The sequence below is a fragment of the Palaemon carinicauda genome, chromosome 5, assembly GCF_036898095.1.
Source record: "Palaemon carinicauda isolate YSFRI2023 chromosome 5, ASM3689809v2, whole genome shotgun sequence".
NCBI lineage: Eukaryota > Metazoa > Arthropoda > Malacostraca > Decapoda > Palaemonidae > Palaemon > Palaemon carinicauda.
The window spans coordinates 113,724,741-113,739,675 of record NC_090729.1 but is presented as its reverse complement, the minus strand read 5'-3'; the positions used below and the strand labels follow the sequence as shown (position 1 = coordinate 113,739,675).

Here is a 14,935-nt window from a genome sequence, read left to right as displayed (position 1 = left end):
AACAAAATTTGTTGAAACAATTAGACCTTATCATCAAGCATATACCCGTTTTTATAAACTACACTATATGTCATTATAAAATGATTGACAAGTAATATTTATAAACTAAAATGACAAGATTTGAAAACAAAGATACTCATGCATTTCAAAAGTAAACATGTTCCATCGTAGCATATTCATAAAAAGTTTCATTCATTGTATTATAATGGAGCTAAAACATTAGATATGATTTTCACTCTGTAGTAATAACATTAAAAAACACTTTACCTGAGCTGGTAGCTCCATGAACTTTTCATGAAGTTCGTAGAGCTGCGATGTATTTAGGTCTTCTTCGTCTCCATGGTCAAAGAAACAAACGGTAGCTTCATTTCCTGTGTGATGCAAATTTAATGAATTAGTTAAAAAGTTAATTCAAAAGCAAAATTCTACTTACAGTACAACAGATTACCTTCATTTAAGAATAAGACCTTTGGGAGTTAACATTTAAGTCTTTTTAACCTAAATTAAACAGTATTTTAACCTAATGTACATTCTCCTTTACATATATAGTACAGTACTTAATAAAAACAAACTGATACACATGGACTGAGCTAAAGACCTCAATATTAAAACAGACTGTACTGTAACACTGAATTTATTATTCCAATACCTACACAGTACTCAATTTGCTAGATACTTAGGAAGCTAAAGCTTCAAGAATGTCACGTATTTATATAACTAGCCAAGTGGCGCAAGGAAAACATTACTAATAGCGTGACTAAGTATTTCCTGTGTAGTTATGTGGTAGGATTCAATGAAAGTAAGTCAAACCATACAGTACTCTAACAAGGCAAACAAATAAGGCTACTCATAAAACACACTGCGTCGTCAAAGCCGACCCTTCCAAAACGAATATTTGATAGTCATTGAAATTTAGGTTTTTCTTGCAGCTCCTACACTTCATAATCATTACATAAGATTGTCTATAAAGATTTAGTTATACATACATACACATACATACATATAACAAAGGCACTTCCAACAAGGCAAACAAATAAGGCTAGTCATAAAACACACTGCGTCGTCAAAGCCGACTCTTCCAAAACGAATATTTGATAGTCATTGAAATTTAGGTTTTTCTTGCAGCTCCTACACTTCATAATCATTACATAAGATTGTCTATAAAGATTTAGTTATACATACATACACATACATACATACATATACCAAAGGCACTTCCCCCAATTTTGAGGGGTAGCCGACATCAACAAGAAACAAAACAAAAAAGGGGACCTCTACTCTCTACGTTCCTCCAGCCTAACCAGGGACTCAGCCGAGTTCAGCTGGTACTGCTAGGGTGCCACAGCCCAACCTCCCACATTTCCACCACAGATGAAGCTTCATACTGCTGAGTCCCCTACTGCTGCTACCTCCGCGGTCATCTAAGGCACCGGAGGAAGCAGCAGGGCCTACCGGAACTGCGTCACAATCGCTCGCCATTCATTCCTATTTCTAGCACGCTCTCTTGCCTCTCTCACATCTATCCTCCTATCACCCAGAGCTTTCTTCACACCGTCCATCCACCCAAACCTTGGCCTTCCTCTTGTACTTCTCCCATCAACTCTTGCATTCATCACCTTCTTTAGCAGACAGCCATTTTCCATTCTCCCAACATGGCCAAACCACCTCAACACATTCATATCCACTCTAGCCGCTAACTCATTTCTTACACCCGTTCTCACCCTCACCACTTCCTTCCTAACCCTATCTACTCGAGATACACCAGCCATACTCCTCAGACACTTCATCTCAAACACATTCAATTTCTGTCTCTCCATCACTTTCATTCCCCACAACTCCGATCCATACATCACAGTTGGTACAATCACTTTCTCATATAGAACTCTCTTTACATTCATGCCCAACCCTCTATTTTTTACTACTCCCTTAACTGCCCCCAACACTTTGCAACCTTCATTGACTCTGACGTACATCTGCTTCCACTCCACCATTTGCTGCAACAACAGACCCCAAGTACTTAAACTGATCCACCTCCTCAAGTAACTCTCCATTCAACATGACATTCAACCTTGCACCACCTTCCCTTCTCGTACATCTCATAACCTTACTCTTACCCACATTAACTCTCAACTTCCTTCTCTCACACACCCTTCCAAATTCTGTCACTAGTCGGTCAAGCTTCTCTTCTGTGTCTGCTATCAGTACAGTATCATCCGCAAACAACAACTGATTTACCTCCCATTCATGGTCATTCTCACCTACCAGTTTTAATCCTCGTCCAAGCACTCGAGCATTCACCTCTCTCACCACTCCATCAACATACAAGTTAAACAACCACGGCGACATCACACATCCCTGTCTCAGCCCCACTCTCACCGGAAACCAATCGATCACTTCATTTCCTATTCTAACACATGCTTTACTACCTTTGTAGAAACTTTTCACTGCTTGCAACAACCTTCCACCAACTCCATATAACCTCATCACATTCGACATTGCTTCCCTATCAACTGTATCATATGCTTTCTCCAGATCCATAAACGCAACATACACCTCCTTACCTTTTGCTAAATATTTCTTGCATATCGGCCTAACTGTAAAAATCTGATTCATACAACCCCTACCTCTTCTAAAACCACCCTGTACTTCCAAGATTGCATTCTTTGTTTTATCCTTAATCCTATTAATCAGTACTCTACCATACACTTTTCCAACTACACTCAACAAACTAATACCTCTTGAATTACAACACTCATGCACATCTCCCTTACCCTTATATAGTGGTACAATACATGCACAGACCCAATCTGCTGGTACCATTGACAACACAAAACACACATTAAACAATCTCACCAACCATTCAAGTACAGTCACACCCCCTTCCTTCAACATCACAGCTTTCACACCATCCATACCAGAAGCTTTTCCTACTCTCGTTTCATCTAGTGCTCTCCTCACTTCCTCTATTGTAATCTCTCTCTCATTCTCATCTCCCATCACTGGCACCTCAACACCAGGAACAGCAATTATATCTGCCTCCCTATCATCCTCAACATTCAGCAAACTTTCAAAATATTCTGCCCACCTTTTCCTTGCCTCCTCTCCTTTTAACAACCTTCCATTTCCATCTTTCACTGTCTCTTCAATTCTTGCGCCGGCCTTCCTTACTCTCTTCACTTCTTTCCAAAACTTCTTCTTATTCTCTTCATATGACTGACCCAGTCCCTGACCCCACCTCAGGTCAGCTGCCCTCTTTGCCTCACGTACCTTGCGCTTTACTTCCACCTTTTTCTCTCTATTTTTCATACTTCTCTATACTATTACTCTGCAGCCATTCTTCAAAAGCCCTCTTTTTCTCTTCCACTTTTACCTTCACTCCTTCATTCCACCATTCACTGCCCTTTCTCATGCTGCCTCCAACAACCTTCTTGCCACATACATCACTTGCAATCCCAACAAAATTTTCTTTTACTAACTTCCACTCCTCCTCTAAATTACCAGTTTCTCTTACTCTCCCCTCGTCATATACCATTTTCAACCTTTCCTGATATTTACTTTTTACCCCCGGTTTTATTAGCTTTTCAACCCTCACTAGCTCCCTTTTACATCCACCTACTCTATTCCCCCACTCTTTTGCTACAACTAATTTTCCTTCCACCAAAAAATGATCAGATATACCATTAGCCATACCCCTAAACACGTGCACGTCTTTCAACCTTCCAAACATTCTTTTAGTTATCAACACATAATCCATTAATGCCCTTTTTACTACTCTTCCATTTGCCACTCTTACCCATGTATACTTATTTTTATCTTTCTTTTTAAAAAAGCAAGCACTTATTACCATCTCTTGTTCAACACACATATCTACCAGTCTCTCACCACTCTCATTTTCACCTGGTACGCCATACTTCCCAATGACACCTTCTACCTCTCCAGCGCCCACTCTAGCATTTAAGTCACCCATAACAACTACATAATTCCTTCTACCCAGTCCTTCTACACACCTAGTTAGTTCATTCCAGAACTCATTCCGCTCTTCTTCACTTTTCTCACTACCTGGCCCATACGCACTGACAAACGCCCAACATTCCCTACCCAACCTAACCCTTACCCACATTAACCTAGATGACATCTCCTTCCATTCCACTACTTTACCTGTCATCCATTCACTCAGCAATAAAGCCACACCCTCTCTCGCTCTTCCCCTTTCAATCCCAGACACTCTACCAGACATTTCACCAAACATCACTTCACCCTTTCCTTTCATCTTTGTCTCACACTAGGCCAATACATCCATCCTTCTACTTCTAAACATACTTCGAATCTCACATCTTTTACTCTCTATCGTACTACATCCACGCACATTCAGACACCCCAAAACTAGAGTGCGGGGAGCAGTCACTCTCCCCCCATCTCTTTGTTGCTGTCTCACAGGATTTTTTATACAGGAGAGGGGGTTCCCAGCCCCCTCATCACGTCCCTTTTAGTCGCCTCTTACGACACGCAACGCAGGGATAACGTTGGCGCTATTCTAATTGTTTTAAGCCCCCGCGGCCACATACATAAACAATTATCATAGGTTACCTGAAACTTTTAGGACCTTCACCCTGCACCAAGAATCATCATGAGAAGCAGCATAGATATGGCCCTTCTTGGGTTCAGTTACTTGAGATTTGTTCTTATCCTCCATGTAATACAATTCCATTTCAGTAATCATGTCTTCATAAGCACCCTGAGGAACATAAAGCAAAACATACAAAATTCATTTAAATACCAAGAGAAAAACATACAATACATGTGATCATTATACTCGTCAAAATCACACCTCCAATAATCTTTGGACTACGCTTGTACTCACACTGTAATTTTCTCCAATCAGACGGAAATTAACTCTGCTGAGGTCCTCTATGTAGGTGACGTAAATATCCCAATAGTTGGTCATTGGCAATTCCAAACTTGGCAGCAGTTGTGATTCTTCATTTTGTTCAGTTTCCAAAATGTTCATCTCGCTAATACCGTTAACCAAGTTCATACTGAAAAGATAGAGATATGCAACGTCACTTTTAGCAACAATTATGTAAACACAGTACTGCATACTGTAGCCATACATTTCCCATTTAATTCTCTTAAAAAAGGTCTCCTAATCAAATTTAATTAAATAAAACTGCAACTGCAATAGAACATAAATTGTAATTTGAATCTTCCTCACAGTAGGCGAGAGAACACCTGCCCCTGGTGCAACAATTTCTAATTAGTTTTGAAGCCTGTCTTCAGACTGATTTCTAAAGAATACAGTAGCTACATCTATCTCCCCACTGATTTTCCTTAAACTATAAAACTCGAATGCACAATATATGTGAATCATAAAAATTTGACAAATATAATGGGTGATTGATATGAATATAATTACCGTAGATATTTTGAAGACAATAAAAAAAAACGTAATATTTTCACTAGAAAGTACATTAGTAGAGACATGTCAACAATACCACAGGACTGGGTGTGAGTGTGTACAATATTGTTCCACTATACAAAAAAAAAAAAGGGAAATGTGCATGAGTACTGCAATTCTAGGGGTATTATTTGTTAAGTGTGGTTGGAAAAGTGTATGGTAGTGTTAACTAATAAGATTAAGGATAAAACAGAGGATACAATCTTAGAGCGCAGGGTGGCTTTAGAAGAGGTAGGGGATGTATGATCAGTCAGGGTGATTTGCAAGAAATATTTAGCAAAAACTAAAGAGGCATAACTTTTGCACTTATGGATCTGGAAAAAGCTTATATGAAAGAGATGCGATGTGGAATGTGATGAGGTCATATGGAATTGGTGGAACGTTGCTGTAAGCAGTGAAGAGTTTATGCTTGAGCAGTAAATGGTGTTAGGATAGGGAATGAAGCGAGTGGTTTCCAGTGAAAGTGGAGTTGAGACACAGACTTGTGATGTTGCCATGGGGCTGTAGAGATGAGAATGCTCATGTGCTTGGTTGAGGACTGCAAATTAAGTAGAAGCCGATGCACATCAGAAAGTGAATGAAGGATGTAAAGTGTTCGGGGCAGTGAAGGGTATGGTAAAGAACAGAAAGTTAGGAATGAATGTAAAGAGCATTCTGTCTGAAGGTGATTGTACCTACTGCAATGTACAGATCCAAGTTATAGAGAATGAAAGTGACAGACAGAGATGGAATGTGTTCAAGATGAAGTGTATGGCTGGTGTATCTTGACTAGATAAGAGTTAGGAACTTGAGTAGTGAGTATGAGAATGGGTATGAGAAATAAGTTAGCAGCTAGAGTTTATGAATTTATGAATGTGCTGAGGTGGTTTTGGGCATGTAGAGAGGAAGGAAAATAGTTGTCTGCTGAAGGAAGTGAAGAATGCAAGTTGATGGGAGAAGTGTAAGAGGAAGGCCAAGGTTTAGGTGGATGGATGAAGTGAAGAAAGCCCTAGCTGACAGGAGAATAATGTGAGAGAGGCAAAAGAGCATGATAGGAATAGAAATTAACGGCAAGCAATTGCGAGGTAATTCCGATAGACCCTGTTGCTACCTCAGGTCACCTTGGTGACAGCTGAGGTAACAGCAGTAGGGAAGTCAGTAAATGAAGAAGCTTCATTTGTGATGGAAGACAGGAGAGGGTCCTTCATCAGGCAAAGAGGAACGATGAAGGAAAAAATACCTTTTCGTTTTTTTTTTTTTTTATGTTAGCTACCTCCTAAATTTGGGAGAAGTTTCATGGTAGATACACAGAAATGGATGCAATGATGTGGAAGATTAACGCAGTATCCGGTAACTGAAAATCATGGGAAAAAGTGTATGGGAATTCAGAATAAGACGGGGAAAATTCAGACAATTACTAAAAGGTAAAACTATATTGACACACAAATAAAACACCTACTTGTCTTTTAATTGGTAATGAATGCCATTGAATTCTTGTCCAGTTTCTTGAGTGTACGTTTCACCTGGGTTTTCGATATACTGCTGCCGGAAATTCTCGTACATAGCAGACATAGCTTCAGACTCTTGAGATGGAGCAAAATATGGAGTGGTGTTTGTAGTTTCCTGTTAATGAAATAATCAAATCTTATCATTCTTAAGTACTGTATTATCAAAACTCTATTTTTTTTCTCTTCATTAATGTTGAGGTCAGTAACATACAAGAACAGAACAGCAGAAGAAGAGAGGATTTCTTACCTGTTGTTTTAGCTGAACAGTCCACCTGTCTAATACAGGGTTATCAACAACAACTCCATACTTGATGTTGTTATCTTTATTAAATTTTTCCACCTCCTTCGCCCAGTTGTCAGGCAAAACTTCATGGTAATTCTCCTTGTAAAGGTTTTGAACAAGATCTAACCATACTACGCCACCCGCCTCACTTATTAGAATCTGAAGGTTTAATTAGAAAATGTGATTAGAGATCGAGAACTAAATTTCAAAAACTAAATACGATAATTACATTAAAAGCTAATTATTTATTACCTGCAACAGAAAAATTATTTACAATGACCTTGAAAATCAAATTTATTAATAAAAAAAATACCTCCTCTGATCTTATAAATCAAATTTATTAATAAATATACCTTCTCAACCCTATCAATAGAAGTCTTGAGGTCCCCGGTTACTGGATATTGAGTTTCTTCATGTTGCTTCAAAATTTCAAGGGCCTTGCGAGCAACCTCTTCCTCAGCGTCTTGAACGTTTACAAACTCCCCTGGGTAGCTACTCACAGACGTACCATTGACCTGCCAAAAATTGATTTTGCAAAAGAAATTTATCAAAAAAGAATTCCTTACATCATAGGCAGTTATAAAAAAACCTACTACTATTTATGAAAGAAAAATTACACATGGTAAATCTAATACTTTAGTTTAAACTACAAATGCAGCTGATTCGGACAGAAGAATAGCTGCACCAACAGTACCATTACTTTCTCAGCAGTGACAAGAACATTTGTATGTCAATAATGCCACTCTAAACAAATCGACTACCTTAATAAAATGTACGCTACAAGCGGATCATCCTGACATCTCAAAATATCGGCAAAACAAAGGCACCTTAACCCAAGTACTTACATTGACAACGGATACCCAATGTTGTGTTTTCTTGCCACAAGGAATGGAACGGAATACCAGGTCCTGCTTGATGCCTTTACGCTTGATCTCTTCCTCCAAAGTTTGCTTGAACGTTCTGACGACAGGCTTAGTCTCAGTTTTCTTGAATCGTGGAGGGACCTTAAAATATTTAAATTTGAATATATAAATAAAACATGAAAGTTAGCATACAATATCAACCAGCAGCTAAGGCTGGCTACCTTCCAGCCAAAGAAATATCCATAATAAATAACGAAAGGTTTATTATTTTGGCGAACAACTGGAAATCACCTTCAACAGCTTTTAGAATCCTGTCGAGTAACTTTTCAACAAAAGGAAATTGAGGCAAAAATTCATGGATTGGATTTACAACTCAAATTTATATATTATTTTCATTCAAACTATGATGAACTGCTACTGTGCAGTTTTTTCAAGTTGATGAACAATTTTTCATAAATTAAAATCATAAAAGGGTAACGATGGTAAATAAATGGCATTATATATTCTTACCATATAGTACAATACAGGTATTTCAAATGTCCCAATGACGTAAGTCACATAATGCATATTTGTAACTAATATACGAGAGCGCGAGACTTTACCTCAAAGTAAGGAGCATACTGCTTATCTTGATTATCTCTAATGGCTCTGGGAAAACTAAAATTGCCATCATTATAATACAATGCTGAAGGATTGTTCTTTGGTATTGGTGGTGTGGGCAATAAAGGTGATCTAACATTTACTGTAGGTGGCAATTTTGACTTCACAGGCCCCGTCGTTGGCAGTTTTGTAACGGTTGGTGGTGGAGACTTTGGCTTCCCGGGCGGAGGTGATTTTGGTTTATCTGGTTGCGAGAACCTTGGTTTAGTTAACGGTGCATTTCTCGTAACAGCCTGAGGATAATCAGGCCTTCTTGGTGGGGCCTGTGACCTAAAAGGTTTCCCAAACTGCCTCTGTGGAGCAGGAAAAGACGGTTTTCTCTCAATGGTGGCCCTGGGGTTCCTTGAACGGGGACCATTCGTAGTAGTCTGAATAGGTTTAAAAGGTTCACGCCAGTTTTGATGAATATCTGCACTAATTTGCCTTATATCATGCGCTGGCATCCATGATGAAAAGACAGGTCTTCTCCCAGGCTAAAAAGTATTGGTTTAATATTAACTCTAATTATACAAAAAAAAAAAAAAAAATTCATTTATACAAAACTTTCTGTAATACCACAAATACTATATAATATAGTACCCATTGCATACATAAAATTGTCAAGTTTTTCCTAGATATACCATAACACTAAAAAGATACTGCACCTTTGGTTTCCCTTTTATTTTACGTGTAGCTTTCTTCTGTTCTCTTGCAAATTTGGCGATATGCGAAGCATTTTTGTCATCTTTCAACCTAACATACAGTTGTCCACCTCTATTCGTACAAACAAAAACCTGCAAGTAATTTAAATTAGAAGTTGGCAAGTAGCTTTAAAGACTTACTATTACTAGTTTATTCAATGACACATTCAAGGAATGAAAAAGTGAAGTTGATTGTGTTCATATAATTGTTCAAAAACGAGAATATCCAGTACAGTACTAGGTCCTAAAGTAGCTGTTAATCTGTTCCATATATTGACTATGGGCAGCAGTTAATCTTAAGTAGAAGTTTCTAACCCTTGGATACGATACGTTTAATGTTATTATATCCAGTCAAGTTGTGATGGTGTCATTTTTGTTCATTTATGTGAAAAAGATTTAATCTATTTTAGTAATCACTGGCCATTTTAAAATCTCTATAATCAGGATAAACGCTAAAATATGCCTCCAAGCACTTGCTTTGGTTTATTCAATAAACATTAATAACCTTCTTGCCTTGAGGCTCAGTTGTTAAACAGCAAATCTCGGTGGACGAGCATTTTTGCCTGGATCAGTGGCAGCAAAAACAACCATGTCTCGCAATTTTGTTGTTTATAAACAGAGCAAAGCAATGAAGACCAATGAGGGACAGAGATAAAAATAGTGAAATATGGCATACGGAGAAATTGTTACTGTCCGGGTATAATTAACCCTTTTACCCCCAAAGGACGTACTGGTACGTTTCACTAAACTCATCCCTTTACCCCCATGAACGTACCGGTACGTCCTTGCTAAAAAATGCCATAAATTTTTTTTTTTTTCATATTTTTAATAATTTTTTAAGAAAAATCAGGCATTTTCCAAGAGAATGAGACCAACCTGACCTCTCTATGACAAAAATTAAGGCTGTTAGAGCAATTTTAATAAAATATACTGCAAAATGTGCAGGGGAAAAATAACCCCTTGGGGGTTAAGAGTTGGAAATTTCCAAAGAGCCTGGGGGTAAAAGGGTTAACAAGTCAAAGACCTAAAGGAACAAATTACCATGAAAGTTCTTAAAACTGTTTGCATTCCGTATCTATACGGACGACCCTCAATATTTCTGGTTTTTGCAAGATTCCCAGTAACATAATGGTAATTACAATAAGACCTATAGCACCTCAACTTGGAGTAAAGTTATTACATGAGGACTCAATATTTCACAAAGCAATATAAATATCACAATCTCGCTCTCTCCTCCAGGCGAGAGCTCTTCAAGTAATTACCCTATAACCTAGCACCATTGAGGGACTGGATTTATATAATTAGGCTATATAACCGAGTGCAGGGGCCTGCGAGTCCATTGAGCACCAATGTACAACTAAGGTAAAAGCCTACAGTGCACCATGAGAGGTGCACTAATGGCACATTAGTCGAAAGGAGAAAATCTGAAAATAGGCCTCTTGTTCTGATTGCCTGGAGTCAAAGGACTGGCCCTTAACAAAGATTAATTACCATTGAAGAGGCTATTATCATTATACTAATCGGTAGTGAAAATAAAAGATCTCGACTCTCAATTACTGAAATAACTAAACTTACTTTTGGATAGGCAAGTAAAAAGCTGGCAAATGTTCCATGACTGAATTTCTTGATTGGGACAGCTGAACCCAGCAGATCTCTGTAGTCCTCTGCAATGCAAAATAACAGCATTAACACCTTTAAAACAGCAAACAAATAATTATATTCTTTTCTTCCAGTTTCCAACTGCAAATGGGAAGTTCATACTGACAACGAAAAACTAAAGAAATAAATCGTGTATAAAAATTATGCTCTTTTTCAATGTCATTCATGGAAAGGACAGCCACCGATCAATGAATTCAGATGAACAGCCTATCAATACAAGAAGGACCATGACTTACAACATTCAGATACACAAATCCCATTAATCATATATTTCAGATATTGTATTACGAGTTCATTATGAAATACTGGAATAAAATAATATTAATCTAATGCAGTAAGCAAGACAACATTTTCCATATGAAACTGAACAATTTCTTGACTTTCCCTGCTGATTGATTAATTTGAAGTTTTCTGGCTGAAAATCATAGGGATTAAGTTAGGTGAAGCTTACCCTAAACCAAAACTTTACAAAATTCAACTTACAACTTCTTGAATGTACGAACTAGGTAAATTAAGAACTATGTGCATCATTATGTGCTACTGGTATGAGCGTTTCATTACAAATTTTGAACAAGATCATTCTGCTGTTCATTATAAATTTTGAACAAGAGCATCCAACGTCAGTTCTTGTAAGGAGTCAATACTTATCGTCACAACCCTGAAATCGCTAATAATTTCAGCATCAATGACCTCTGATGTAAGGATACCAGAGAACTCTGAATCAATCAGGCAATCAATAATAGTTATAATTTTTACAAAATATTTAATGCTCAAGTCTTGATAAATTCAGAATCATGACCATATAGGGTGCAATACACATACTATTTTCAAATACCGTAATAGAAATCACTAAAATATTAAACTCTTACAAAACAATACTATACTCACTTTGAAGTGTATCAGCCTGACATTCCCCACCACAAGAGCTTATGAGCGACTGGAGCGAGTTCAGCACTTCCTCTTGGAGTTTCTCAATACTTGCATTGTTGGTGGCCATAATGATGTCAAAGACTTTGTCAATTACTCGGTAGAACAGCACATAATATAATTCCGATTGCAACTAACGCTAGGACACATTAAACATTTCACTTTCTCCAGGACAATTGCAATGGAATATCTCACCGACACACGAAAGGTTGAGGATTTGTTCACTAAAGTCTACTTGGGCTTATTACTAATAGTCGAAGTCAATATGCATAGCATTTGTAAAGACGGGTCATGCACACGACACGTGCGCATTAGGTAGTGCGTAAGCAACAGATGCCTTTATCTTTTTTTTTTTTTTTAAAGCTTAAGGTTCTTTGACAAAAGTATTGCCAGTAGTCATCAAAATAAAATCACACCGAGCACTTTGTTAACTACAATCTGTAGACTGTAATTCCAAGGGCTGGTTGATTTTAGCTCCTCTCACTTCATCCTCTTTACACCTGAAATTAAATACAGCAGTCATTAAATGATTCAGCATTTGGACCTACACTCGCATAAAACATACTACTGGAAGGCGATATTGAGTGTTTCTTATTTTTTTGCAGAAGTTTTTTTTTATAATTACCTATTAAATCAGAAGCCCTCAGCCATTTTGGCATTTAATCATTATCAACTATAGATAATTCTTAATACAAAATTGGACCACATTTTCTAAAAGTTGAGTCACCACAGTGCACTCTCTAACTATAAGACTGGTATTGAAAAAGCAAATAACAATAAAGGGAAATTAGCATTTAATAGGAAATTTCCATAAAGATTATGTATACAGACAATAAAATAACTTATGACCAGCAGGTGACTAACCAAGGCTAACTTTTTAACAATTAGCGAACAAAATCTCAAAACTGCACAACTGATAATAAAATTATGCTCAACCAGGGAGAAAGTTACATGAACCATCAAATAACCGTATGTCTGAGGAACATTAACCAACCACAATGTCCCGTGTGCCAAAGGCAATAACCTGCACTAGCATCACATGCTCTTAAACCACTGAGTTTCTCGAGCTGTGCTTCCGTACAGTAGTTTAAGCAATTAATTGCTTAACAATGATTTTTCATTTGTCATGATATAGACTTTACAGTTACTATTTTACACTGTACCTCTACACTGACCCCCCCCCAAAAAAAAAAATTATTCATTACTCAAACCATAGGACCTTTAAAACAAAAAATTAGCGAATTTTGTACCACAGTACCTTTTAAACAAAATTATTGTATATTTTATTTTTTATATACTACACTATTTTGTAAAAAAAAAAGAAAATTCCTTTATGTAAAATACAGTATTGGGATGAAGGGGGTAAAAATCACTGATGTAAAAATGCTAATCATTTAAAGGTTCTAAGGCTGCTCATGACTGGCAGAGGCAAGAGACAGTAACATTGCCCTATCAAACAGGACAATGATCTAGAGACTGACCATATATACATATGATCAGCGCCGAAGTCCCCTCTCCACCAAAGCTAGGACCAAGGAGGGCCAGACATTGGCTCAGCAGATAGACCTATAAGCTGCCCCAAACCCCTTATCCTTAGCTCACAAGGATGGTGAGGTTGCTGCGACCAAAGGAACTAACGAGTTTGAGTGGGGCTCAAACCCCAGCCTGGCTTTCGCCAGTCAGGGACATTACCACATCGGCCACCCCATCTTATAGGATTCACCGGGTTAAGAACGTGATGCAAGCAAAAACGATGGAAGGTTACTTGCATCATTGTCTTCAAGATATTTACTCCATAATATATCTTTAAATTTTTTAAATATAAATATTGTTGAAAAATTTATCCACATTCAAAATTTGTATGAAACACTGTAGCTGCACTAATCTTTTACTCTACATAAGGTTAATACAGTTCTGTAAATGTGTATAAGATCTACCAATGTAAAAATTGTTAAATGACCTTCCCAAGAGCCAAGCTTGGACAGTTAAAATAGTTATGACTTTAATTGGTCATTGTCCACCTATGTTTACAATGCTGCCCTCTTTAATTTGGGGGAAATTCTTTTGTTATCAAACTTTGCACACCTACTGTAAGAATGCACCCATTAACTTAGGCAGCTTAGTGGAAGCTTTATTCTTTCATGGTTAACCTACTAAATTATAATGCCTGGAGGGATATGGTACTTTACACATATACACTTCTCTCACCAAGAAGATCACATCAAATAAATACTGCATATCTCATTACTGACCAAGTTGTTTATGACTCAGAAGAGCAAGGATGAACAGAGGAAATTTCCATGTATAGCCAATAACCATTAAAGCATGGCGCTGTTTTGTCTAACCTTATTAGACTCAACAATTCACCTACATTGTTTATTCTACTTTTAAATTATCGTTAAAGGTTTTAAAGGCTGCGCATGAATGGCAGGGACAAGGGACAGTGACATTGCCCTATCGAGCAGGACAATGCCCTAGAGACTGACCATATATACATGTGATCCGTGCCCTAGCCCCTCTCCACCCAATCTAGGATCAAGGAGGACCAAGCAAAGGCTACTGATAACTCAGCAGATAGACCTATAGGTTGCCCAAAATCCCTCAGCCTTAGCTCACAAGGATGGCGAGGTTACAGCGACCAAAGAAACTAACGAGTTTGAGTGGGAACTGAACCCCAGTCTGGCGTTCACCAGTAGGGGGTCACTACCACATCGGCCACCACAACCCTGAAGTTATGAGTAAGCAATGATGCACTATCAAAATCCTGCTCCAAACAATAAAAGAATAATATCCAGTATATTTGGTTTACTGGTTTTTAATTTACCTTGAGGTGTGGTCACCATGGCAGTTTGACTTCACCTGAGTCAAAAGACCTTTGTAGTTTGAAGTTCGTTTTTTAAAGCCATGATGGTGGACTATTA

The 14,935-nt window shown here is 37.8% G+C and overlaps 1 protein-coding gene across 3 annotated transcripts in view; it reads right to left on the bottom strand.

Annotated features, from left to right (window-relative positions):
• Positions 1 to 12,514, bottom strand: part of tapas — a 31,891-nt gene extending 19,377 nt beyond the window's left edge. For 2 of the 3 annotated variants that reach the window (XM_068373928.1, XM_068373930.1), the window contains exons 1-11: positions 11,976 to 12,514; positions 11,004 to 11,092; positions 9,393 to 9,521; positions 8,691 to 9,221; positions 8,071 to 8,229; positions 7,579 to 7,740; positions 7,190 to 7,384; positions 6,894 to 7,057; positions 4,862 to 5,036; positions 4,588 to 4,735; positions 268 to 371 (exon numbers count right to left, since the gene is read on the bottom strand). In XM_068373928.1, the coding sequence (XP_068230029.1) occupies positions 268 to 371; positions 4,588 to 4,735; positions 4,862 to 5,036; positions 6,894 to 7,057; positions 7,190 to 7,384; positions 7,579 to 7,740; positions 8,071 to 8,229; positions 8,691 to 9,221; positions 9,393 to 9,521; positions 11,004 to 11,092; positions 11,976 to 12,084 (1,965 nt within the window). In that variant the 5' untranslated portion in view covers positions 12,085 to 12,514. The remainder of the gene's footprint in view (positions 1 to 267; positions 372 to 4,587; positions 4,736 to 4,861; positions 5,037 to 6,893; positions 7,058 to 7,189; positions 7,385 to 7,578; positions 7,741 to 8,070; positions 8,230 to 8,690; positions 9,222 to 9,392; positions 9,522 to 11,003; positions 11,093 to 11,975) is intronic. The other variant, XM_068373929.1, reaches the window with a different exon arrangement.
• Positions 12,515 to 14,935: the final 2,421 nt, after the last annotated feature.